At 36.9% G+C, this 17,779-nt stretch overlaps 4 protein-coding genes across 10 annotated transcripts; 1 reads left to right on the forward strand and 3 right to left on the reverse strand.

Annotated features, from left to right (window-relative positions):
* Positions 1 to 513: 513 nt before the first annotated feature.
* LOC103448057 (uncharacterized) lies at positions 514 to 5,180 on the reverse strand. Of its 7 annotated transcripts, none has more exons than XM_029088592.2 (10): positions 5,052 to 5,180; positions 4,755 to 4,849; positions 4,512 to 4,578; positions 4,159 to 4,224; positions 3,242 to 3,335; positions 2,994 to 3,104; positions 2,349 to 2,401; positions 1,593 to 1,667; positions 1,409 to 1,501; positions 514 to 1,092 (listed from the first exon to the last, which is right to left on the reverse strand). In XM_029088592.2, the coding sequence occupies exons 2-10, from the start codon at positions 4,766 to 4,768 to the stop codon at positions 709 to 711; spliced, it is 957 nt and encodes a 318-aa protein (XP_028944425.1). In that variant the 5' UTR covers positions 4,769 to 4,849; positions 5,052 to 5,180; the 3' UTR covers positions 514 to 708. The 7 variants fall into 7 exon arrangements, with proteins under 7 accessions (XP_028944425.1, XP_008385514.1, XP_028944426.1 ...); XM_008387292.4 differs by having other exon boundaries at positions 2,301 to 2,401; XM_029088593.2 differs by having other exon boundaries at positions 4,755 to 4,810; positions 5,052 to 5,151.
* Positions 5,181 to 5,699: 519 nt separating this feature from the next.
* On the forward strand, positions 5,700 to 8,939 carry LOC103448059 (uncharacterized). The gene is made up of 4 exons (XM_008387297.4): positions 5,700 to 5,956; positions 6,064 to 6,184; positions 6,858 to 7,012; positions 8,516 to 8,939. The coding sequence occupies exons 1-4, from the start codon at positions 5,762 to 5,764 to the stop codon at positions 8,537 to 8,539; spliced, it is 495 nt and encodes a 164-aa protein (XP_008385519.1). The 5' UTR covers positions 5,700 to 5,761; the 3' UTR covers positions 8,540 to 8,939.
* LOC103448058 (serine carboxypeptidase-like) lies at positions 7,298 to 10,188 on the reverse strand. Its single transcript, XM_008387296.4, has 9 exons — positions 9,645 to 10,188; positions 9,376 to 9,544; positions 9,173 to 9,292; positions 8,793 to 8,936; positions 8,551 to 8,701; positions 8,336 to 8,427; positions 7,969 to 8,227; positions 7,733 to 7,866; positions 7,298 to 7,646 (listed from the first exon to the last, which is right to left on the reverse strand). Exons 1-9 carry the CDS (start codon positions 10,004 to 10,006, stop codon positions 7,509 to 7,511), a joined length of 1,569 nt encoding a protein of 522 aa, XP_008385518.1. The 5' UTR covers positions 10,007 to 10,188; the 3' UTR covers positions 7,298 to 7,508.
* A 2,619-nt stretch (positions 10,189 to 12,807) lies between these two features.
* LOC103448060 (vacuolar protein sorting-associated protein 24 homolog 1-like) lies at positions 12,808 to 16,145 on the reverse strand. The gene is made up of 6 exons (XM_008387298.4): positions 15,790 to 16,145; positions 15,552 to 15,628; positions 14,943 to 15,045; positions 13,971 to 14,092; positions 13,339 to 13,530; positions 12,808 to 13,240 (listed from the first exon to the last, which is right to left on the reverse strand). Exons 1-6 carry the CDS (start codon positions 15,899 to 15,901, stop codon positions 13,160 to 13,162), a joined length of 687 nt encoding a protein of 228 aa, XP_008385520.1. The 5' UTR covers positions 15,902 to 16,145; the 3' UTR covers positions 12,808 to 13,159.
* Positions 16,146 to 17,779: the final 1,634 nt, after the last annotated feature.

Below are 17,779 nucleotides of genomic sequence, written 5' to 3' on the forward strand. Positions count from 1 at the left end.
AACAATTCTACTTGTTTTTAGCTTATGAACATCAAAGCACTACACCAATCAATCACTGAAGCTACTATTACCCATACTCGCCGCAATGCAAACTTTGTTGCTCATCGCCTTGCACGGACTGGACTCTCTTTGAGCCAAAGCTGTGAATGGCATGGTTCTCCTCCAAGTATTCTTATTGATCTACTTGTAGAAGAATGTGTTAGGTATTGATTCAAAAATTGTACACTGTTTTCTACTCTTTTTGATGAAATGAAATCTACAGACATGGCACAATTCTGAAAGGGAGGTATTGCCGTAACGCTACACCGGGGTTATGATAAATTATGCTTAGTCCGTGCCCATTTCATCGTCCTCCTATAATGCTTGATCTTATTTGTCTTCCTGTTTATTCGAACTTTATGACCATGAAAAATTGTTGATTTTACACACTAGTAACATCCGTATAGCCCAAATAAAGTTATCAAGCTACGAAACCGAATGTAAGGAATCCATCAAGATCATTGGCGATTGCACTGTATATAAAGCACAACACATTGCATATCTTTGGAGAATGGCATTCCACAAAAAAGAAGGAAGTGATTGAAGTACTAAACAGTATGTATCGACGTCTACATAACTACAATTAAAGCAAGAAGCTAGACGAGCATTTGAACCCAACAATCCAAGCAGCAAGGCACCACATGACATCACAAAGACCGAACCTCATAATTAGGTAATTTTGATGTCGTGAAGAAGGCGCGCAGCCATTGAGCCATATCTTCTAGCTTCCCAATCAGTAAGTTTATCATTCTGAAGCCTTGTCATTGGCTCGCAATCTTCCTCAACATTTTCATCGAGGGAACCAGTGTCACCTTTTTCCTTACGGCTCTCAGCTTCAACTTTCTGATCAATCACATTAACGGCGTTTTCTTCACTTGTATTTTTTGCTTCATCAACTTTCTGATCCATCACCTTATCCGCTTCTTCTGCACCAGCCTCCACTTCATCCTCATTCTGATCAATCACCTCAGCTGCGTTTTCTGCGTAACCCTCCGGAGGCTTTAATGTCATAATGTAAAGTTGAATATCTGGATGTTGGTAGGTACTGTCCATCTGCAGAGTTCGAAAAAAAAAACACCTTGTATTTAGGAAAATCAAACAAAGGTAAGAGTAAACCTTCTCCCAAGCTCAATCTCATATGTGGTGGTGCATCATGAATGACACAAGACCCTGCAATAAGTTAGCCCCTAAGAATATCAATAATTCAATCCATATACTAACATTAAATGTAATCAACGCCATAGCTCTTATTCGGATATTAACTACATGTCCCAGGTACCAGGAATTTCACTTGCAAACCACATGCAGAAAATGTAAATACTGATAATTATTTGGATCTATATACTGTGCTAGAGGAACTAAACTGTACCTTTGAATTTGGAACAGTTTTCACCTCGAAGTTTCTTTTCCACATTTGAAGCATTTGTTCATGGACACTTGTAGATCGAATCTCATACCCCATCTTCCCAAAATTGAAGCAAACCAGTGCATCAATAACAATGTTTAGAAAGTACAAATTAAAAAATAAATTTAAAACCTATGAAGTACCATACCAAAATTGTAGTTTTCGGGCCTGATAATGCATGTATTGTCTGCAACAGTGGTTCCAACAGATTTTCTTTATAGACCTTAAATCCAAACAAGTAGAAAATAGATCAGTTAAAACTAATTAACAATGTTAAAAGAGGACTATAACATCATACATGACGTTTTAAGGACCGATGTTATTCTGGAATCCCTAAACAAACAGAAGGAAAATAGAATGGGAGGAGGAAAAAAGACTTGGGTGATCGGATCCTAAAGCAAGTGCATAAAATGAATTCGAGAAGCAATATCAAGAAAGAGTGCGACTGAGTTACTCACATATGAAAGTTTTATTTTTCTTTCTAAAAAGAAGCCATTACTTAAATCCCTAAAAATAGAAGTTCAATCTGGATATCTGGGCATGATGCTCCGTTTCCAGTATCCTTGGGAAATGAAAGCTAAAAGAATGAAAAGATTTAACTCTTCATCTTGGTGAAAAGGACATGGTTTCGTCGACCAATTAACGGGTCATTTCTGTTTAAAACCTTCCGTACATTCAGGGACTCCAGCCTTACCCAGATGTAATTCATTACAAGCCCTTCACACTGAAAACTAATGAAACCCAAAACTATCATGTCATGATAAATACTTGAGATATAACTATTTGCCATTGTAGGTCCATAAACTACCGAAGAAATTTGAAGTTTCAATTTTCAGCTGCAACCAAACGAACTTACAACATCAGTTCCAATGATGTAGTCAAATGGTGGTTCAACAGCTCTTACATGATCATCATTTCCCCAGCTCAACTCTGCTGCCTGGATCGACCCAAATGAGTCTAAAAAAAAATAGCTTACATGAGTTGTGAGCAAAAACCAAAATGGGCAATTAAACTGACTAAACCAATCAAAACTTAAAAAACAGAAACAATTGGTGCAGTTGGAGTGTTGAAAGACTTACACTTCCTACACGGAACAGACTGGACATAAACAAAACATTTAATTGCACGCGAAGTCAGAAAACAATATTGGTCCAATTTACTGTAATTATCTTCCTAACTGCTCTACACCATTTAAATCTTAACATATAAATATGTTATGGTCTCCATCCCTCCCTCCCTTACACACAATCAATAAAGGCTGTTATGGTGCTTGTTTTGGTGAAATCTCTCAGAAACAACCAGTTCTAGCCCCATACCTCTTTTGATGGATACAAGTAGCATAACTACCCAAAGTTTATTGATGTATGGGTAGGCTCCAAGACTCAAAGTATTGCCCTCCGACAGCTAAATAGTTTACTAATTACCGCACTAAGGCACACCAAATGCATGTATATATATAAATACACTCACATGCACGCACACATATACGAGAGCTAGTACATGCACAAGGTATTAAAAATTGTTCAGAAGATTCAAGGCAAACTAGAACCAGAATTCATCTGTGTGATCCTTGAAGTGTTCCGTTCAACATTTCTCATTAGCAACGGCAAAACCTCCACTTGATCTGTCGTAACCACATCACACCCCAGTAATGCCATGCCTGAAAGAGAAAAACCAGATAAAACAGATGAATAACACTTGAGAAAGAAAATTAAAATACCAAATTCAAGCAGGGAAAGCATACAAAATCATACAGATAAAATTCAACATAAACTTAATAAGAAAAAAGGAACTCACCAAACCCAGCTACTCCACAACCTGCTCCAAGTTCAATGACACGTTTTCCTTTCATTTTAGGTGGTGAGAACCTTCCCTTTCTGCAATTCTTTTCCTGGAATAACCAAAAATGTCACATTTACATTCATAAAGAAAAATCTGCCATGGAAGTACAGTATGTATGAACAAATGATGTGCTCAGGATCCAAAGAGAATCCAATACCTAACCAAAAGGGATAGGCTAACACCACCGACAGCATAAAAATCTATACCTAGAGCATAAAAATCATTTTATCAACAGGGACAGAGTATCAAAATTTTCTGCCGACTCAGTAACATAGCAGCCTTAGGGATTGCCGGCTCCTCTGAGAAATAATCTCTGGCTCTGCCCAGGAAAATGATGGCAACAACATAAACGAAGGGTCCATGTGAGCAGCTGCGGCATCTAAAACCTCTTTCGATTAAAAAACTTAATCTATAATTGTAGTCCCTTTGGCCCAAAATGAAAGAGTTGAATAATCCTTTGATATTCGTAGGAACCAAAATGACGTTAAATAGCAGCTACTCAATAATATGTTTGTTGTTGGTTTTATCACATTATCGTTTTTTTAGGTTGACAGAATCATTTAGAATAAAAATGGGAAGATCATTACCTAAACACCTTGGTTGTTTTTCATTTCCTTTCATTTGATCAAATTCAAAATCATCAATGCATATTGCATAAACACATCTATTTTACATATGAACAGCCTTGATGTTCCTAAAATATCCAAATATTGCATTCAACAAGGTGCAAAGGCCTCAAAGTTTAACAAAGTTTAAAATCAATCATAAAAAGTCACCTACATGCATCATATCCCATGCGTATTTTGCGAATTGTGGAAACCAAAATGATCGGAACTTGTACAGGAGTGTCTAGGGGGGATCACAGTCATTACCAGAAACTTGACAAAAACCAATGAGGCATCCCAAACAGTAGTTCCTAAATGCTTTGAATTGGGATCCTACGGAAAAGATAAAACATTCCACGGTCAGGGAAGAAGTTATTAGGACATGTATGATTACAAAGCCATTATTAAAGTTGATAACGGGTAATTCATGAAACAGAACATAGGATACCTACAAGCCGTGGTAGACGGTAAATGGCAAAAATAATCATACAGAAAAGTACAGGGCGGATTCTTCCAAAAGCACTAACCTTAACAACTTCTGATTGCAAAGATCTTTCTTAGCGCGTAGCAATAATCCGAAAAGAAAAAAACAAACACAAAAAAGGGAAAAAAGAACAAACCTGAGCAAACTGTAAGTCATGGCCCAAAACTTCCAAACTCATAGTAAACGTGGTGGGCGAGTTTAATCTGCAGCACAAAATCTCACCACCCTTAACAAACAATTACCTTTCGGAAGGTTTGATTCTTCGAATTGCATAAGCATTTTGATTTTCTAATAACAAATCCAAAAATTTCAAAACTTTATATAAAAATGTAACAAGTAAAAACAATTAAATAGTAAAGATTGCCCATAATATTAATACCTGTCAAGCTCCATTTGATTGCTACAATGTTCCCCAAGAAAATTGATATTCCAGTGCTGAAAACCCAACTCAAATAAGCAAAATGAAGTGCCACCCTACCATAATATTCAAGAAAAAATTGAGCTTTTCAGTGTAATTAAGCAAGAAACTTTCCTTACATTAAACAAAAAAGAACAAAATTATCACTTTCAGTTCCAATTAGATAACTCTTAAACTCGATCTTAAACTCTTTTTGTACTTTGCACCTGAGGAATGAGAAAAAGACGATCAAACTCAAAGTCGAAGTGAAGAAATTACCTGAAACTCAAGTGTCTTCTGAAACTCTGAATCAAATGGACCGAACCGATGATGTTACCTTTGAGTTTTGGGAAGACGAGTTTTAAAGAGAGGCGACAGTAGAACTGAACTAGAGAGGTGTACTCGGCTAAAAGCCCAATGCGGTTTCGACCCTGAACACTTTGAGGTCACATTTTTCAGGGCCATGATGGGTTTGGATTCTTTTTTTGTCGTCAAACATTTTGGGTTTGGGCTTGGATTGCAAATGGTTGCTAAAATTTTCACCCATAAATTATAAAAACCGTCATGGTAGCCCAATGGTTGAGGATAAATTTTAAATTTGTATGTCCTAGGTTTAATTATTGACGTTGATGAATTACACGATGGTGATCATGGAAGGTTAAAATGAGTCCGTAAGTTTTCCTGACTTCTAAAAAGTGAATTAACGTAGCTAAGCCACCAAATGGTACCCTCTTTCAAAGAAGAAGCTATAGATTATTACATTTTGCACCTTGTAAAAAGGTTCCTCTTTTCCTGAGAATCTGAAGGATATTATAATTGTGTCAATTTATCGTATATCGTGCAATCAATTTTTATTCAGTACTATTTATATTTAATTTTTAATTTTTAATTTTAAATAATTTCTAACTTCCTTTACCACCACCAACGTTTACATTTTCCCCGCAACTTTATTTTGAGAAAAGCAGTGAAGTAGGTGAAGCCGTGAGTGAATGATGGAAGCCGATAAGCCAACGACGATGATCTGCACATTGCTAGCAATAGACAACACCACCGGCTTCTCCTACAGAGTCTGCTCCGTCTGCGAGCGGACTCTCCCCGACAACCCTTCCTCCCTCTGCAAATTCTGCAGCGTCAATGCCTTCAACCCCCGCTTCCCACGCACCAAACGCCTCTTTCGCCTTCTCGTAACTCCCTACCCTTTTCTTGGAAGGCTGTTTGCCCATTTCAAAAGTGCTTTTCAAGAATTGCTTTCTGTTGATTCGTATTGGGTTTCTTTGGGTTGTTTTGGCAGATGTCAATAGCTTCAGATACAAAAGTGCTTAATGTGATATGCTTTGATAGGGCTGCCAAGGTTCTGTTTGGTTGCTCTGCTGATGAGTTTTTTGACTTCGCCAAGTTTCACCCTTTTGCTGGTAAATCTCCTTTTCCCACTTCAGATTTTCATACCCATAATCCCATTTATGTGAATTTTTGTGTGCTTTTACTGTTCAGGAATAAACACCACTTAAAATTCAATCTTTTGCTTTGACAATGCGACAAATCTATTTTAAGCTAATCTAATTACGTGGAGCCCCTTAGTGCTACGGTCTAGGGCTAGTCCTCTTTACCTGGTAAGTGAGAGATCTTAGGTTCGATTATCACCAAAGGCGAATTTGAACCAAATTATTGTAACCTATTGTGAGGCTTAGCCCACTCTCCCACCTCTTTAGCGTAGATAATATCGTTTGTTCAAAAAAAAAAATTACGTGGAGGGGCATCTGAGCTCCGATGGCGTGTCCAACTGACCTAAAGCTCACATTTGCCACTCAAAATTTAATCTTAATGTTGGTGTGCTTATGTATTCTCCCATTTTGACTTATGTTTTGATGCTTTCGTAGTCAATTGCAATGTGATGTGCTTCTTTGGAGAAATACGAATGTAGTAAAATTTTCTGATGATTTAAAATTAAGGCAACTTTTAGCAGCCATATGCTTTTTTGTAGCTCTATTGTATTCTCCCATGGTTGAATTTTTAAGTTCATCTTCAAGAAATTTTCTTATTGATTATTATGCCTAATTTGTTTCTGTTTTGGGATGTTTTGTGCAGCTGTTAATGCTAGTAGAATTCTGGACGGAGAGATGTTTAAAATGACACTATCCAAACCAAAGAACGGGAATGCACAACATCTGCGAGCGGTTCAAGTTGTTCCATTGAGGTCTGGTTTTCGGCCAGCAATTGTGAGCTTGAGGGAATTGTATGGAGTAAGAAGCTCTTAACTGTTGTTTTCATCGACTGTATATTGCTGCGTGCTTGCAAATACAACTGATTGTCTTTTTTTATTTTCATCAATATTGAATTGCACTGCGTTCTCAAAGCACTTAACTTTTTTTTGTTGCCTGGCTTTATACTAGGAAAAATTAAGCAAACGGTACCAGTTAGGTGTGTGTCTAGCAATGATCCATGGCATGGCTTTTTCATAGTTCTCCAAAGAATCATCTACCCAATTTTGCAATATATGGTTGTTAACTTTTAAAAGAGTATGCTGGTTTTGCAAATACCAGATATGTTGAACTTCTAAAAGACAAGAAACACTGTTGGAAAAGTGAAATAGTATGGTGAACCGTTTTGGTACAAACCCCGGCTCTACATTAGGATTTTATTCCGGTCAAATCAAGCATGGTAACTACAGTTATGAACAAGTATATCATAATTCTTCCTGCCCAACGGACACCGGGTTAGAAACCATGTGGTAGCAGGCTAGGATCTGAGGGTATCAGTTGGGGCAACTCTTTCACCTGACTTGGCCACAGCCATATTTCCTTGCATCCAGTTTGTAAGCATCTGTAATGCTGCTTCTGGTTGATCCATTGGAACCATGTGACCAGCGTCATGAACCTGTTTTTGGTTGCATACCAAATTTTCCGAAGTTACTATTTGTAATCAGAGAGAGAGAGAGAGTTGAAGGAGAGGGAGAGAGAGACCTTGAGGAAAGCCAGAGGTCCATGGCTTTTTAGCAGTCCAGCTTCTGCACCTGCAACCTTGAATGGAACAGTTTGTGCTGCTCCGAATGCTTTCTGACCAGACCATTCCATGGCATGAACCCACTTTGAATTCCCTGCAAAATAGAGAGACGTCGTAATATGAAAATTATCGGAAGTACTTTATCCTCTCTTAATACATTGCAACACGAGCTTTTTGCTGGAACAAAGAAGCTCACCAAGCCAATTGCATATGAAATCGTACTCCCCAGCATACACAAGCAGCTTTATTCCATCTTCAAGAAGGGCAGGAATTCCCACTTCCAGATTTCTCATCCAGTCATTCTGCATAGCATCATATACCGTAGTGCTGCATGAAACAAATTCGATGTCCCCAACTCCTAGGGCATCCCTAACCGGTTGCTTGTTCAAGAATGTCTCCATGTTCGAGAAGTCATAGCACAAGCTCCCCTCACATTTCTTCCTAATATCATAGTGCTGCATATATCCAAAATAAAGTAGATTCTCAGCATACTTGAACTCGTTTTTATGTTTGTGTAGAACTTATAGCTCTGCCGATGATAAATATTTTGCGTTTTTTCTTACATTTGTATCACTAATTATTTGCATTATCTGGTTAACTATGCTGTTGCAAATACTAAGTGAATTCTCACAAGCGTCTCCACTCGTAGAGGCGGCTGACAGTTTGAAACATCAGAAAAGTACATGAGTCAGATAATCTTGTTCAAACAACCATTAAATCTCATTTGATACCGTAATCAACAGGTATGTGAAGAACAGAAGAAATGAAGAGGAAATACCGCAAGCCTTCGCTGACTCTTCGCAGTCTGGAATTATCTGCGATATACTGTCGTAGTCAGGTTTTGTAATCAACTTCATTTCCAGTGCATAATCACTGTATGCCTTGTACTGGATTTCTGGATTGGTCAACCCATTACCTATGGCAAAACCCTGTTCAACCGGAGGAGATAAACCGATCAGATCAGAACTACCATAGCAGATAAAGCAAATGCAGTCAGCCCGTTGTAACTATTACAGATACCTTGAGGTTTATGTGAGTCCCTTCCTTTGCTTTGTTTCCTTTGTGAACCCGAGAAGCAAGCGCGGGAACGTAGTGCCCAGCATATGACTCTCCGGTAATGTAGAAGTCATTTTTAGCAAATTGAGGATGTTGAGTGAAAAATTCCTGTCACCATGAAGAGAAGCTGGTAAATTCAAGGTCTCTAAGATTGATAAAGGAAACTTCACTTGATTCAGTTGCAATGTTGATGGAAGTGCCTTCGTATGTATTTACGAAGGCAATTTTTAACGACAGTTGTTCACATGTGCGAATGATTATCATTCGTTGATGCATATGATGGATCATTTCGTATACATCAACGACAAGTGCATGTCTGTTTAACATAAGGTAATCATTAGGACCTGAAGAAAGTCATATAAATCGTTGCTGACGCCTTCTTCGTCGTGACGAATGTCAGCCGAATTTGTAGTATAGCTGAAACCAGTTCCAACGGGTTGGTCAACGAAAAGAATGTTCGATGCCTGCCAAACAAGAACTCGTTCAGAAACACAAACAATCGATAAACGATAAGAAAAAACACCTCGGCCAAGCACCATTACAGTACCTTGTCCCAGCCGTAGTCATTCCAAGTGAGTGACAAGTTCTTTTGAATGCGGAAGGGACCATTTTCATAAAACAAAGCCAGTTCACTGCTACATCCCGGCCCTCCAGTCAACCATATCACAACAGGATTGTTCTTGTTGGTCCTCGATTCGAAAAATAAGTAGAACATACTGCAAAAAATATAGGATTCGAGTAAAATTCAGAGTTTCCAGTTTCCCAAATCATATGTGATTTGAATTACGGGTTTAAGACCAACCCTTCTGCTCTTACCTTGCAGCGTTCGAGCGGGGAAGGCGGTAGTAGCCGGCGTGGTGACCAAGCTCTTTAACAGAAGGACCCAAAGCGGCGTCAAGAAAAGGCATTTGGAACTGCTTCTCGACAATCTTAGCACCAGCATCACTCTCAGCATCCAATAAAGGCCTGTGGGGTAAAGTGTTGATATCATCCTTTGGGAACAAGTTGAGGGCTCTGATGAACTTCTCCGCTTGGCGTTTTGCGGAGAAGGCGGGGGAAGACAAGCGAAGGCGGTCGCTGGCGGGGTTCAACGCAGATGATAAGAGTGGGAGGAGGAGGAGGAGGAGGAGAATGAAAAGAGAAGAGAGGGAAATGTGAGAGAAAGTAGGAGATGTCATTGTTGTTGGTTTGTTTTGTATGGGAAGAAAAGTGTGGGGGTTGGAGGGAATATATAGTGTTGGATGTAAATAAGAAGGAAAAAAACAGAGTTGGCAAAAGGATGGACTCTGGTGTATGAAAATGTCCAACCCTCAGTGGCGGAGGTAACCGTCTTTGTATTTATTATATTTTAAAAGAAAATTTGTTTTAAAAAAAAATAATAATAATTTTGCTACTATCACTTAGTACTGCGATTTAATGGTATTCATCTTCACTTGTAAGTCAGATATGTTAGGTTCGATTCTCGTCAAATGCAAAGTTGAACCATATTATTATGGCAATCTCATTGTAAGGCACTCTTCCAAATATTATCGTTTGTTAAAATAATAATAATTTTGCTGGTAAATCTTCATTTAATTATTTTGTTTTCATTCTATTATGTTTAAATGAGATTGATTAGATGATATTTGACAAAAAAAAAAAAATTAATTGACAAATGACGAGATTTACAAAAATTAACTTTATAACATATATTTTATTATCTAATACTTGTCATAATAAGTAATTGTGAGTCACAACTTAAAATTGACCTCGTTAGAAATATAAATATCGTAGTTGTAATCATGTGAGCTGGACTTGATACATATTGTCTCATAATGTTCATGTGTAATAGTTGAGAATTGAATAATTGATGGGGATTTAAGAAATCATCAGACCCCATTCAACAAAGAAAGAAAGAAAAAGACAACAAAGAAAGAAAGGAAAAGAAGGGGCTCTAAGACAAGGAAAGACATAAAAGAAAGAAAAGAGCAACTTATGGACCAACTGTCACGCATTTTCCTTTAAGAAAAAAAAAAATGTTTAGGCAGTTAAGGCCCGTTTAGTATCTTACTAATTTTTTTTTTTAATTAATTTCAAAAATATTCTTTGAAAAATCATTTCTTATAGTTTTTTTAAAAAGACTCAAAGACTTTTTTAGTTTAAAATTTAAAATTATTTTTAAATCTTAGCAATTAAAGAAACAAGAAAGGGAGAGACGGGAGAGAAGGGAGAGAGGACCGAAAGAAAGGGAGAGAGAGAATCCGGAGTGAGAGAGACGATAGATATAAATACAAAGAGAGGGAAGGGAGAAAGAAGGGATCAAGAGAGAGGAGAAAGGAAAAAAAATAGAAAGTAAAGATGAGAGCGATAAGTTTATAAGTAGACTTTTTGTTTTTCCATAAGTAAGGTAATTTTTAAGTTCGTTTTGAGTTCGTTTTTTTTAAAATAGTCATATTAAACAAGAATTATTGACTTGAGACTTAAAAACTGTTGCTGAATTAAAAAACCGAATTCAAGTTGCAAATCAAACAAACCTTAAGTTTATGAATTGATATTCCATGGACAACTACTTTGTTTTATACTTTTTTTTCGCAAATACAATTTCGAATAGTCCTAATTTTACAAATATGTGCTAAGCCTAGAAATTATAAATTTGTTTCTTACAATAAAAAGTGGCTTTTTACCAAATTGTTGTACTTGCGTGTAAGGCATTGTTTGCCTGCACACCAAAAATGTGTTTTCATAATAAAAAGATAAGAAAATTCTTTAAAAAGCCCCAAATAGGAGGACGATGCTTTGAAGAAATTGTCATCCCAAATCCCAAATGTTGGAGTGACTTTAAATAATGGTAATCTATCAAGAAATAATGGTCGACCAAAGAAAAAACATATTAGAAATAGCTAATTAAAGTAGATATGAGTTTAGCATTTAGTACTACGGTCTGTTGGTATTCATCTTCACTCGTAAGTGAGAAAGTCTTAGGTTCAAGTAACAGGAATAGCGAGTTTGCAACCAATTTAGTGTAAATAATTAGTTGTGATTGACTCATTAAGTGGCTTAGTTCAAATTCTCTCTCCCCAACAGAGTAAAACAGATGTGAATTAAGCTAATTGGGTAGTATAGTTTGTTCGCATTCACTTGAGTTCGAATTTGCCTCTTTTCGTATATTAGAGTAGTTTAAAACATTTGCATTCTTAGTAGAAATAACTAGATAAAATATCCAAGAAATTAATAATTTTTGCATACGGGCCAAACTGCAAGGGAAAGAGCCAAGTATTTTCCGCAGCAACATTTATGCAAGAATTTAATTAATTATATGTTGACTAGTAGAAGGGGGAATGAATTTGTTTTGCTGCATGATTGCTTAACATGATAGCGTGATTATTAGGGTCCATTTCCAGCTATGTCAGTTAAATCATGTGTTAAGGGAGAATATGATTTTTCCAATTTATTGGACACTTAAGTTTGACTCTGGAATCTGGAATATGGATCCAGCTTCTTGTGACAGCCAAGAACCACGTCGTTTAAAGCTGGTTTGACATTGCTGTGCTTTAAAAAAAAAAACTACTTCTGTTGTGCTGTGAAAACAAGCTTATTTTTGCCATTTCACATTTTCAGTTTTTTTTCACCCAAAACTGTAAAAATAAGCTGTTTTTAAGTATTTACTAAACACTTTTTTAAGCTGAGCTTTTTTTAATACCCACTTTTTATATAAGCACTTCAGTACCAAACTAGTACTAATAATAAGCACTTATGTCGAAGCACTATCCCAACCAAAATTCTTACCCACTTTGCTTTGACGACCATCCACTACGACCTAATTTGGCCATAAAGTCTAAAAAGGAGAATTGGATAATGATAGGTGAAATATGATGCAACCACAAGTTCCTAAAGCTAAATGGGGTCATTGAAACGGTAACATGTCCGTATGTTATGTTCCAAATTCATGCGTTATCAACACCTTATTGCTAAAGAACGGATTACATGTAAAAAGAACGGATGATGCATGAGTGCAATACTCTTCATGCGTAAATTGCAATCCGTTTTGAGTACAGATATTGAGCGTAAATACAGGGAGAAAGTAGATCGAAGCTCCGGCCGCAGTTACCAACGATAGAAAAACATACGCAACGCAATACACAGTGATACTAGTTTGGTTGCAAGTTTCACGAAATGAGTTTTGCATTTGAATATTGCACAATAACAGCTTACTTGTAAACTCTTTCGGAAGCTGCTTCAATTTAACATACAGTAGACAATACATCTCTGGTGTCCTCGGTCAGTGGTAAACACGGGCTTTACTGCAGAATCCGGTCAGATAAAGGAGAATGGCTGAAGGGCTTCAACTTATCTTATGACCTAACGTTTGCAAGCCGGGCCCTTATTTCTTCCAACTCTGCCTCATCATCGACACCCTCAGCTATTGCCTCTTCCTGCAGAAGCAAAATGGTGTATCATATTGTTCGGCTTCTTTGAAAGGTAGAAACTTATGACTGGAAATGGGACTTCATGATAGTCACGTCACACATACCTCCTGTCTAGCTTGTGCAGTAGCAGGTTGCTTCAACCTCTCCTTCCTGACCGCTTCTGGAAGCTGGGCAGCAGTCTCACCAGCTATAGAAGTCAAAACTTTGTCGACTTCTTCTTCTATTTCTTCTTCTATGTCCTCGGAGTCTAGTGCTGTGTCAAGACTATCATTCACCACCTCTTCAATTACTCCTGCCTACAAATAAACAATATAACCATTGCTTATTGACCAAAATACCTTACGGGTTACAAGGTTAAATAAACTATGGGAACAACTTAATGAAAAGCTAGTTAAAGCAACAAACATAAGTGATGATAACATTTAATTCTTCCAGCAGGAAACATCTATATACAGTCGACAAACAAATAGATCTAACAGAGACCATAATTTAAGAAAACTATTCTCCCAAAACCTATTATTTGCGGTTACATTTTCCCAAAACTTTTCATCTGGGACAAAAAGGGAGAAGAGGAAGAATATTTGGACAAATAACGAACTTTCAAATTCCAAAGCAATTCTGTATACACATTACAGAAAAAATAATGTTGCTATGAGCATGATAAAACTGCGACAAACAAAATGAAAGACTGTCATGTTTGTGCTTCTGTGTAAGTGAAAGACAAATAACGTAGTACCTTGGTCATCTCCTTGCTAAATTCTTGCATCGTAACAGCCACTTCAGGAGCCTTCATGAGGTTATTGACAAGCTTCATAACCTCAGAACTCTTGGATAAATGCCCCACTGTACGGGCAATAGCTGCAGAATCAATGACAAGCATAAAAATGATCAAACCAACCACCAATACTCATGTTAAACAAGGAAGCGTTCGGAAGGTGATGATTAATTAAGCATATTAACAACAACAAAGCCTTTTCCTACTAAGTGGGGTCGGCTATATGAATCCTAGAACGCCATTGCACTTGGTTCTGTGTCAATTAAGCATATTACCAAACGGGGAAAAAAGGAAAAGAGAAAAGACTCCAGGAATATATTATCAGAAACCATAACCAGACCAGACTGAGTTAGTCCACAAAACAAGAAACTGTGTAAATTATTAGTAATCATAACCACAATAATGAAAAAAAAAAAAAGTTTGCTCTTGCAACCCCCTCAATATAAAACACCAGTCCTAACTCACTAGTTTTACCAACACGTCCTAGCAGAACATTTAACTTTTCCCATATTAAAGATAGTTCATCTTCAAATTTGTTACGAGTTAACTTCACGTTGTGTTTCCTGGTTGCTAGTCTAAGAATCACCTCCGATAAGGAGGCCTAACTTCCCATTGTGTTGCAGGGTTGCGCTAGTCTAAGAATCATCTTCTCTAAGAAGGCATCAGTTGTCATTTCAATCCACTAGCATGTAACAACCTAAAGAGATTTCTAGTTTAAGACATGCAATGACATTAGCCTATAATATCACATACAGATACAATGTTCAAGTTATACAATAAGATTCCAGTTTTAAAATCCAAAATAAACTACTCTACTTAAACAGGTAAACATGTGATAACGGGAATCTGAGGTTATTACTAAAGCAGCACTTCCAATGGTGATGGAATGTATACAACCAAACTGAACCATAAGCTTGCGTATTACAGACTTACCAACACTCTCCCCAAGGTGCATTGATATTGAATTCAGTTGTGCCCTATTTTCATGAAGACGGTTCACTGTCCTTCTAGATCTCACAATTTCTTTAGCAAGTGACTGAAATAATTAACACAAAGTAGATAACTGAATATACAGAAGGGAGAAGGATGACCGCATGGAATGTCAAACAACAGCCGGTAATTAAACTAACAAACTAATCTAAGATAAGTTCTGTCCATTTATAAACTATCATACAACACAGAAACCGATCGCAGGGATCATAATTAAATTGACAGCCACTCATCTCCCTTCATTAACATTTAATAGCTATAAGCACAGAATGAAAAGTTCAGTTGTATAAGTTCACAGTCCGAGTAGAAAAAGCAGAGCAATATTATAATGGCTGGACTGGACATTTCTATCCCATTTCGATTTCGTTCAAATTAACCGAAACATGAACTCTGTGGAGCCTACTAATACTATGATTTGGTGTAAATCAAAGGAAATTCAGAGACAACAAACTCATCAAAGTTAACAGAACCAAAATAAAATGCACAAATTTGGAGAATTTGGAGTTCAAAGCCTTGGCTCAGAACCAAATTTAAAAGGGGAAAAAATAATACCTTTGCAGAACCCATGTCATTTCTCTTGGCAGCCTCTCTGATTGCTTTCTGCACACTTTTCTCTTCTCTTTGTATATCTGAAGAAAACCCATTGCAGAACAACCAAAATTAAAACTACCCATTAATCCGATTTCTTGATCCATGTACCTAAACCTCATGGAAATTAACCCACAACCCAAAAGTTCGAAGAAAACTGAAAATTATGGTAAAAATTAGAGCTGGGTAAGTTAAAATTTACCTCGAATTTGTCGTTCGATGTTGCGGCACTCTTGGCGAAGCTTGCGCTGCCAATCTCTCAATTGCTGCTGTGGATTTGGCTTTGGCTTTATTACGTTCATCACCCTCTCCATATTTTTATCACTATTATAATTTTCGAATTTGAAAAGTTGTGGTTTCTGATTGATGGTGAGGAACTAAATTCGGCGATGCTTTGCTTGAGTTTGAAGCGAGGACGAGGAGGACGATGATCGAACTCAAAATTATTAAAATTAAATTGTGAAAAAGGAAAAAGGCAAAACTTATCCGGGTTTTTTTAGCATTTGAGGATGAGACAACGATGGAACATGTTTCATCTAAAGCCCATACACCTTCAATATTTTTTGGGTCCGTGTCGTCGGTTTAATATCAATTAGCATGGATCGAGTGACTACAGCCCAAAATAATTTTGTAAAACCCAAAGAAAGATTTTATTTTTTTATTTTTTTGGATATTTGGAGATTATCTCTACTAATTAATAAAACCTCTTTTGTCAACCAAAAGAGGGTGAAAAGACAAATTGTCTTCTATCACAAAAACAATGATGGGCAATAATGTAATTTCACAGGTCCAAATTTTACTATTTTTTATTGAAGCCTCATCTACACGTGATGTTAAAATACCTCCAATATTAAAAAATAAATAAATAAACCAAAAACAAAAACCCCCAACTCCCCCCACGTTCTCTCTCTCCCTCTCTCCTTCTCATTTTCTACAAAAATGTGTTCATACACACAAAATGTGTAGGCAAATGCTAGTTATATTTAAAAAAAGTACAACGTTGCCAATTTTAAAATTACACATTTTGCAGGTGATCGTTTTATGATTATATAAATTTTAAGACGGTGAGGGGTGGTGATGAGGATGATGTTGCGGGTGCAACGAGGATGGCGGATGGTGGCAATGGTGGTTAGGGTGGTGGGGTATACGTGGTGGCAATAGTGGGGTGGGGAGGGTAATGGTGGTGGGAGTTTAGGCTCCAGGTGTGTTGTCCTTCTAAAGTGTGTTTCATTTATGTCTTCTTACTAATATGTTGACACATGTCCTTTAACTTAGCTTAAAACTTAACTCTGTTAACTTTATTTATTTAACATTTAAATTTTTAAAAAATCCAAAATAATCAGAAACTGTTGGGTTAATGAGGTAGCAAACCCAAATAGGATTCTTCATTTTCTTTTGCATGGCTGTTGAGTTGCCTAGGTGAAAAAACTTCTCTGTTCAAGCTTTTGGGTAGACAATGAGATTAATGAAGACAAGCTTCGGCGTCCCAACTAAAAGGTGACCAAACTTTCTTTCCAAGGTATGAATCATGTATGGAGATATACACACACATTGAAATATTCATGTATAAATTTGACTCTTATATATATTTATTTCCTAGTATTGCTCTTTTGTAATCTTATAATTAAGTACCTCCTTATGGAGAAGAATAAAGTATTTGAGAATTGTGATATTGTAGAAAATTCTTATATTTGTCATAAACTCTTTATTTTCAACTTGGTATCAGAGCAGAGTTCGATTCTTGGTTGAACTTTGATGTTAGCGCTTCCTTGTGGGTGCACGAAGCTTCCTTGTGGGTGCACGAAGCTAATTTTCTTCATGCACCCACATGCCCTGAATTTGAGGGTGAAGATTGTCTACTATTGCTAAACGAAGAAGAATGGTTTCTGCTACCATGAAGAAAAAATAGAAGAAAGAAAAAAGTTGTAGTTTTGCTGCCTTGCAAAAGAGATTAGAAGAAAGAAAAAAAAAAGTTTTCTCAAGGTAGGATACGTTTCCTATCATGAAGGCTTGGGTTTTGTTTTATTTATTTAATTTTTTTTTAATTTAGTCTAGTTATGAGTTTAGGGAAGAAAACAAAGAAAACAAAAACAAGAATGAAAAAAGAATTGCGGGAAAAAAGAGATTTGCTGGTTGGGGTTTCCGAAAATAGTCGTTAACTTCAGTTGAGCTTTCGAAAAGATTAGCGTTTG

Source organism: Malus domestica, chromosome 11 (assembly GCF_042453785.1).
Source record: "Malus domestica chromosome 11, GDT2T_hap1".
Lineage (NCBI taxonomy): Eukaryota > Viridiplantae > Streptophyta > Magnoliopsida > Rosales > Rosaceae > Malus > Malus domestica.

Excerpts from the sequence above, each read along its gene's own strand:
- LOC103448057 (XM_008387292.4), bottom strand. Across the intron at positions 3,336-4,158 it reads TGGTTTTTGTCAAGTTTCTG|GAAAAGAATTGCAGAAAGGG; the intron begins GTAATGACTGTG and ends TGGTTATTCCAG. Across the intron at positions 1,668-2,300 it reads ACATCATTGGAACTGATGTT|GTCTATAAAGAAAATCTGTT; the intron begins GTAAGTTCGTTT and ends TTTGGATTTAAG.
- LOC103448059 (XM_008387297.4), top strand. The coding sequence starts at position 5,762 with ATGATGGAAGCCGATAAGCCAACGACGATGATCTGCACATTGCTAGCA. Across the intron at positions 5,957-6,063 it reads AACGCCTCTTTCGCCTTCTC|ATGTCAATAGCTTCAGATAC; the intron begins GTAACTCCCTAC and ends TTGTTTTGGCAG. Across the intron at positions 6,185-6,857 it reads CAAGTTTCACCCTTTTGCTG|CTGTTAATGCTAGTAGAATT; the intron begins GTAAATCTCCTT and ends TGTTTTGTGCAG.
- LOC103448058 (XM_008387296.4), bottom strand. The coding sequence starts at position 10,006 with ATGACATCTCCTACTTTCTCTCACATTTCCCTCTCTTCTCTTTTCATT. Across the intron at positions 9,545-9,644 it reads CCCCGCTCGAACGCTGCAAG|TATGTTCTACTTATTTTTCG; the intron begins GTAAGAGCAGAA and ends TATTTTTTGCAG. Across the intron at positions 8,937-9,172 it reads ATTTATATGACTTTCTTCAG|GAATTTTTCACTCAACATCC; the intron begins GTCCTAATGATT and ends TCATGGTGACAG.
- LOC103448060 (XM_008387298.4), bottom strand. The coding sequence starts at position 15,901 with ATGGAGAGGGTGATGAACGTAATAAAGCCAAAGCCAAATCCACAGCAG. Across the intron at positions 15,629-15,789 it reads CATCGAACGACAAATTCGAG|ATATACAAAGAGAAGAGAAA; the intron begins GTAAATTTTAAC and ends GGTTTTCTTCAG. Across the intron at positions 15,046-15,551 it reads ATGACATGGGTTCTGCAAAG|TCACTTGCTAAAGAAATTGT; the intron begins GTATTATTTTTT and ends TAATTATTTCAG.